The sequence below is a fragment of the Haemaphysalis longicornis genome, unplaced genomic scaffold, assembly GCF_048455015.1.
Source record: "Haemaphysalis longicornis isolate Haplotype H1 unplaced genomic scaffold, Haemaphysalis longicornis Haplotype H1 scaffold_9, whole genome shotgun sequence".
NCBI classification, from domain to species: domain Eukaryota; kingdom Metazoa; phylum Arthropoda; class Arachnida; order Ixodida; family Ixodidae; genus Haemaphysalis; species Haemaphysalis longicornis.
This window is the reverse complement of record NW_027526460.1, coordinates 84,469,395-84,476,099: the sequence shown is the minus strand read 5'-3', so window position 1 is coordinate 84,476,099 and position 6,705 is coordinate 84,469,395. Positions and strand designations below refer to the sequence as shown.

Here is a 6,705-nt window from a genome sequence, read left to right as displayed (position 1 = left end):
CAAAGGTGGTCCAACTACCGTGATGTGAGTCTTCCGTAGCTAGAAAATTTATTTGAGACTTGTGAGTTTAGTCGAACGACTGGGAGGTACTTCAGCCATGGGGGCGCAGTTCGTACCGTGTTCGATTGTATGAGTTACGCCAGAAGCTAGGTTACGAGAACGAGCATACGAGGAAGGTAAGTGATTCGGCACACTATAGCTTGAGCCACAGGTTTACTAATAAACAAAATATGTCTTGCAAGCACCAAGAAAGTGGTTTCCGTTGGCCAGTATATAGGTTTTTATTTTTCGGGGGTTACACGTATTCCTTGTGTAAGGGAAACGCTCCTTTCCCCTTCCTTTCTGCCGTCGCTGCTGCGTTCGGGCGTTTGTAGTGCACTCTTTCTAGAGCCACGTTGCTAAATTAAAATGACGTAAAATCGGTAATCATTGTGGGTGTCGTTATCAACTTCACAGTCACCCAATTCCGCAGCGTGGATTGGAGCCAATTTTTTTCTTCTGTCGCGTTCGTCTGCAAACGCTTACATTCTCGGCAGCAAGCTCATGGGGTATTCTACATACAAAGCCGCAACTGTAAAACAGTAAAATATGTTACGTTTTCGATGACTTTGGTTTAAATTGCGTGCTAATGAATTTTGGGTTGACGGGAAATATTAGCGCTATAAATGCCTTTTAATATTGTTTACTTTTAGCGAAAACCATGCCTAATCTCGCCCGTTTTGGGTTGCAAATGACCGCCCTAGATATTCTTGATGCGGCATTCACGTGGTGACTTTGCGACTTTTTCCTTTGCGTAATCTACCTCGTACGGTCCAAAAATATATGTACTGCCACGATTACCTAAAACTAAATTTACTAGTGAATTCTGGGGGAGCACTAAATGTATCCAATCTTTCAGAGATACAGTGCGTGTTCGGCAATTCTATGCATCACATTGTGTCATCCGGTGCCTGCCATAAAGGGAAAACGTTGGCCTTGTAGCCTACGAGTTATGACACGTAGAACTTAGTTGGGGTGGCTAAACTTACTAAATTTCTCTTTCCTGTCAGAGGCAAGTGAACGTTACGGAGGAGGTATTGGGATTGGCGTATTCCGTTCACATTTTTGAGTGCTTAATTTCGTTCTTGTACGTTAGGGGTTGCAACCCGTTGAACGTTCCGTTGATAGTGAAATTTCCATTTGCTATCGGAATGACGTGGCCGGTCTGGAGGAGAAGGTAATTGGGTCGCACCATTTTACACAACTTCATAAAGTGATATACCATGCTATGTGTCGCGGGTTTTGAGCAGCGATCGACTCATAAGCTGAATGTCCACAAATGCATTGGACTTTCGGCTGGTTTGGTGAGCGCAAAGCGGCGTGGCCTGCTTGACATCATTTATATAGCCTTCTATGAGCCTTCAGGGCCATCGGAAATGCCAGTTCACTTGTTTTCACTCCATTACTCGTTCATTTAGGATACACCATCAGTAAAACCACTGCGATTTCCGGCATTTTTGCCTATGGGTTGCTTTTTGCGTTTTCCCTCCTTGTTGCCGTGCAAGATAGCGTCTACTGAATTACTCTTCCCGTATTTAAATTTGGGTGGCTTGAAATTGCGCTGCTTCATTTCTCATAAAATACATAAGCCGCGATGAGACCTGCTGATTTTGTTGTATTCACATCCTAACATGAGCAATGTAAGATTAGGTCTTTGTCCTCACGCTATTCAACGCCTTCTATTGTGCGTACTCTCAAGCCAGATTTGCACAGGATCATGGCGGCTAATTTACTTTCAACTAGCGTCTGTACTGGCTCACTGGGAAAGTTGCTGAGCACGATTTTGCTGGTTAGACTCCACGCCTCCTCTGTCGATTTTTCTAACGCAGTGGAAACATAAAAACGCTTGTCAGCCCATATTTCGGCCCAAGGGGAGAGTCCCAAAGTGGTCTAAAATTATTACGGAGCGCCTCATGACCCAGATGTAGCTTTTGCCCATGAACCCTAACTTTGAACTTGAATCGTCCTAAGCCTCGGCACAGTTTGCGTGGAACCTATCGGATTATTTTTGCCCCAATTTAGCTTCCACCTCCTCCCACACAGCCTGCCCGTTAAAAGAGACGGCCCCACTGTCCTAGGTCTAACTCAAAGATCGAAGCCCTCGATGGAGAATATGCAGTGGATAAACAAATGCAATCTCGCATACGATTCACACGCAGTTATGGTGCACTATTGGCGTTTTGTATACAAATGCAAAAATGTGAAAATACGTACAAAACAAAAACTTTGATGTAAACAAATCGTACTCGTCGAAGAGATGCAGTTCATTCTCGAGGTGCCGGTGGAGAGAGGAAACCAGCCTTGTTGGCAAAAGCGGTCATACAACGTCCATGCATAATATCAGTTCTTTTCGGCACATGGCACAATTAAACGTAGTTTATGTCAATGTAACATGTATGCAATAAATCGTCCGATATAAATTTTTAGAAGATCAACACCCTCGCCGGACAATATGCAGAGGACAAACAAATTCAAACTCGGGTACGATTCTCACGCAGTTATGGTGAACTAAAAGTTGCTTGTGTACACATGATCAAACAAAAATACCGCGAAACGAAAAGAGATTATGTAAACACATTGTCCTCGTCGGAGCGATCCAGTTTATACTGGGGGTGCCGGCGGGGACAGGAAGCCAGCCTTGTCGGCAATGTTGACGGTCGCGATAACCAAGCTCACGAGGACGACCTTGATGAGCAGGCCCAGCAGGAGCTGAAAACGAGATATAGCGATGAATTTTCATTAGAATACGACACGCCACTAAATGCACCGCGGCTAAACTGAACAACAATAATTGTTTGGTTGCAGTCGCCTTTTTCATCTGGTAACATTGTTATGAGAGAATTAAAATACAGTTTACCCCGATAGCGACTAAGTTTCAAACGCGGCCGCAAAAAGGGATCAGTAATATTGCACATCTCTACTAGAGGAATAGATGAATGTAACTGTTGAAGTTGAGTTCCGGGATCGGAATGAGCGAGCAGGTAATACGTATTTCTTTTTGCGGCGTCAAATTAAACCTCTCATGCAAGCGTGTATACTTTTCCGCGAGCCGTTATAAATGGCTCATGGAACTTACATTGGTGGCTTGTTGAGAAGCGATTGACAGCATACTGCCAATATTTCTGCTTTCCGCCAACGCATAATTTCAGATAAAAGCAATGTCTCACGTTATCCGCCACTGTTGCGAAATCTGGTCGCGAGAATTGTTAAAACAATAAAAAGACTAAACACCTAGTCGACGTTTTTCTAGGCAGAATTTCATTTCAAATTGCACATTGAACCTTGGCACCATCCACATTAAAAATGCGACCACTTGGAGGGGCACAAACGAAAGTTATCGCATAAACGAACTACCCCGGCCAGCAGCAATTATTTCTAGTTGCACTTGATCGTTACTGTTTTATGCCTTGTGAACCAAGTTAGATCCCATCAGGACCCAATTTAATTAAAGCCTACCGCGCGAACAATTTAGACGAAGGACGAAAGATAGTGGCTACATGGACAAGCGCTGACTTCCAACTGATTTATTTCGGAAAACACCAATTTATAAATATTCACGCATTACCGAGGTTCTCCTAAAAACATGGGAACCAGACAGGCACTGCTAATAACGGGGATAACCACCGTATCTATACAAATACAGCAAACAAAAAGCATAGGAACGAGCAAACATGGGAACCCGGAGTGCCTGTCTGGTTGCCATATCTTTCGCGCAACCGGGGTAATGTGTGAATACTTCTATATTTGTACTTTCCGAAATAAATCATCCGTTGGAAGCCAGCGCTTGTCCGCGTACCCACTCTCTTTCGTCATTCGTCTAATTATTCACGCTGTACGCATTATTTCAATGTAGTACCAACGCGCCCAAACACTCGCGTAAATAGTCCCATCAGTGCAACTCCCTCTTAAATACTGGCGCCTGTTTGAAAAGGAAACCTTTGCGTAATGTAACGGTTGAAACAGCGTATATCCATGCCCCGCACGCAGCAAACACGTACCAGTCTCCAGAAGGACATGCGCGCCATCTCGTGAAGGAGGGCGAGAGGCACGGAGGTCGGCATGACGACATTGCACGAGGCGCCCACGATTACCGGAATGGCGTAGTACGCGGGGTAGACGGCATTCACCTGGGCCTTCAAAGGGGCAAGAGAATTGGGAGCAACGTAGTCGTTTGGTATTACCTAGTCGAGACTACAGCGCAACTGTCATTCAGCAGCAACTTGGTTTGGCACACGGATTACAGAAGAAAACGCTAGTTTTCTCGGCGATCGACTGCCCAGCGTGAAAGGATAAACGTAGGCCTAAGTTATAAAACGGCGTAATTTGTGAATACATATAAACCCACGGTCTCTTGAAAGTTCATTACCATTGTCACTTACTTCGTTACGTCACAGCACACATGCACACACACGCACTTACACACGCATGCACAGGCCCACAAACACACACGCATTATATACGCGTATGCTATTTCAAATTCATTATTATAGGTGCCCTGAACTTTAGGTTCCAACTGCAGCTGGAGGTTTTAGATAAAATCTTGAAAAGGCAGAAACGGCCCAAACATTCCTGAGCACTCGGAACGACCGAAAGTAGTCGACGTAGCTTGCGCGATGCTGTGTGCACGCGCAGCACTCACGATGTGGTGCACGATGGGTGCCATGACCTCGGTGAGCGGCTGCTTGTCCATGATCTCTGCCATGGCGGCCGTGAAGAACGCCAGCAAGGCCTGTATCAACGGTGATCTGCGACGCTCCCAGAAAGAGTCCGGTATGCTCTTAAACAACTCGTTCGCAAGGTCGTACGTCTGCAGGAGAAGAGAAATAACTTTGGTGTCAACATTTACTCTGGGGTTAAACTCCTCGTGATTATCACTTTATTTACATGCACTGGAGGAAGTTTCACATGGCATCAAGTGCTCCTATTCTTCGTCAGCCAAGGTAGCTACTAGTTCTTTTACATGAATTTTAAAGCAAAACTTGATTTGCCTCTACCCCGGGCTTTTCTGTTGCCAGACCGAATGCGCCGCTATGTGCCAGTCGGCTCCTCTTCGCCCCTTTGAGAAACAGCAACGGAGCTCCCTACCACTGGGTATTCGAACGAAACCATCAGTTGACCCTCTTCTCGGCGAATATCCGCGGCTTCGTGCTTTCTTGTGTGGTTGGAGTGGCAATCTTTATATCGGCTTGGCCACGTGTGCCGAATGGGAAGGTCAACACGCGCCGACAAAATGGTTCGGAAACGTTCCCATGGCGTCCAGGGAATCCAGTACCGAAAGACGTGCCACTACAACTATAACTTTTTCATTACGCAGCGACAAGTGGGGCAGACACCAATGAGTGGTGGATATGCTGGCTCGAAAAACCGAGTTAATAAAACTACGTGTGGCGGAAATTAAAGACGACGAGCAGCATGAGCACGACGTCCAGAAGCGAAGTGCGGAACAACAATCCCACACAGACTGTTGTCTCAACACAGCTATGCCACGATGCCAATGCAATTTTTTCAACCGGTGCTAATTGAAGTTATTTGTGATCATCAGGGAAAGCTTCTCTATACGTCGATTTCAACCAATGACCAAGATTAGCCAATTTTTTTCTGCACAAATGGCTGAGCGGATCTTCCAGACGAGGTTCACCACTTGTTCGTCGGTTTTTTTACTGCATGGGGAGTGGCGCTAACATGGAAGCCGAAGGGAAAAGTGCGAGAACTCGCCTGAAGTAGGCAGGAGGCGACCTGTGTGGCCCCGAGCAAAAGCATGACGCCCCATGGCAGCAGCTGCCAGATGCTGTGGACGAAGTCGAAAGTCACGCGCAGGATTGGCGTCACGACAGCCGTCGCCAGCACGAGCCACACCAGCGCGCCAAGCAGCGCTACCCTGCACTCGCGAACCAAATCAATGCGATGCTTTAATTCCGACGCCTCCAAGATCTTCTCAGTAAAGAGAGATCCTAGGTACACCGCCGTCGTTTAGCCAGGATACACTTCTGTTAAATGTGATTATGAATTCACGAGTTAGTAAAGACGTTCACACAGCACACAATTTACTCCAGGATCCGATACACAGCTCATGAACACACATTCGTATAGAATTTTCCTATTACGAGATGTTAAGCGGCGCTAACAGCCCGTAACTTAAAAATTTATTCAGTTAAGCATCAACTCAGTGAAATGTTTATAGTTAACGTGAAATGAATCCAACCTTTTAAGTTAACGAAGGTTTGAATGCGTAGCGTTAGGGCGCCGTTTCTTAGAAAAGCCGGCGTCGTCGTCGGCGTTGACAATAAGCGGATAATACCGTAGCTCCACATTGCGCCGCCCACCGATACCGCCGGCATTGCAAGGTTGGGCCCCAATGGAAGGCATGAGAGCAGGAGCGTAAAGTCTTCACTGCCAAGAACGTTTTCACGCCATACGAACGCTCTCGGATAACGATATCGCGTTCCACCTTTAAAGAAGACTAGGTATCCTTCGAATTCCTTCTCGCAGCGTTCCACTGTACAATCAACTATATTAAATGGGCTCATGAACTGAAATTATTCCCGTTCCACCGCGGTATAACGGGTAAATTAAATCAACTGGCGGGCCTGCTTCATCGCTGTCTATACGAACACCCCGATTTCGCCCTATCTCGAAATTATCGATTGAAAAGGCTTCAATGCCGGC

The 6,705-nt window shown here is 46.1% G+C and overlaps 1 protein-coding gene across 1 annotated transcript; it reads right to left on the bottom strand.

Annotated features, from left to right (window-relative positions):
• Positions 1 to 369: 369 nt before the first annotated feature.
• LOC144152428 (uncharacterized) lies at positions 370 to 4,829 on the bottom strand. Its single transcript, XM_077683697.1, has 3 exons — positions 4,679 to 4,829; positions 4,038 to 4,172; positions 370 to 2,748 (listed from the first exon to the last, which is right to left on the bottom strand). The coding sequence occupies exons 1-3, from the start codon at positions 4,739 to 4,741 to the stop codon at positions 2,641 to 2,643; spliced, it is 306 nt and encodes a 101-aa protein (XP_077539823.1). The 5' UTR covers positions 4,742 to 4,829; the 3' UTR covers positions 370 to 2,640.
• Positions 4,830 to 6,705: the final 1,876 nt, after the last annotated feature.

Coding starts and splice junctions, on each gene's coding strand:
- LOC144152428 (XM_077683697.1), bottom strand. CDS start 4,741: ATGGCAGAGATCATGGACAAGCAGCCGCTCACCGAGGTCATGGCACCC. Junction 4,173..4,678: donor CACCCATCGTGCACCACATC/GTGAGTGCTGCG, acceptor GCCCCTTTGAAG/GCCCAGGTGAATGCCGTCTA. Junction 2,749..4,037: donor GCATGTCCTTCTGGAGACTG/GTACGTGTTTGC, acceptor TCTCGTTTTCAG/CTCCTGCTGGGCCTGCTCAT.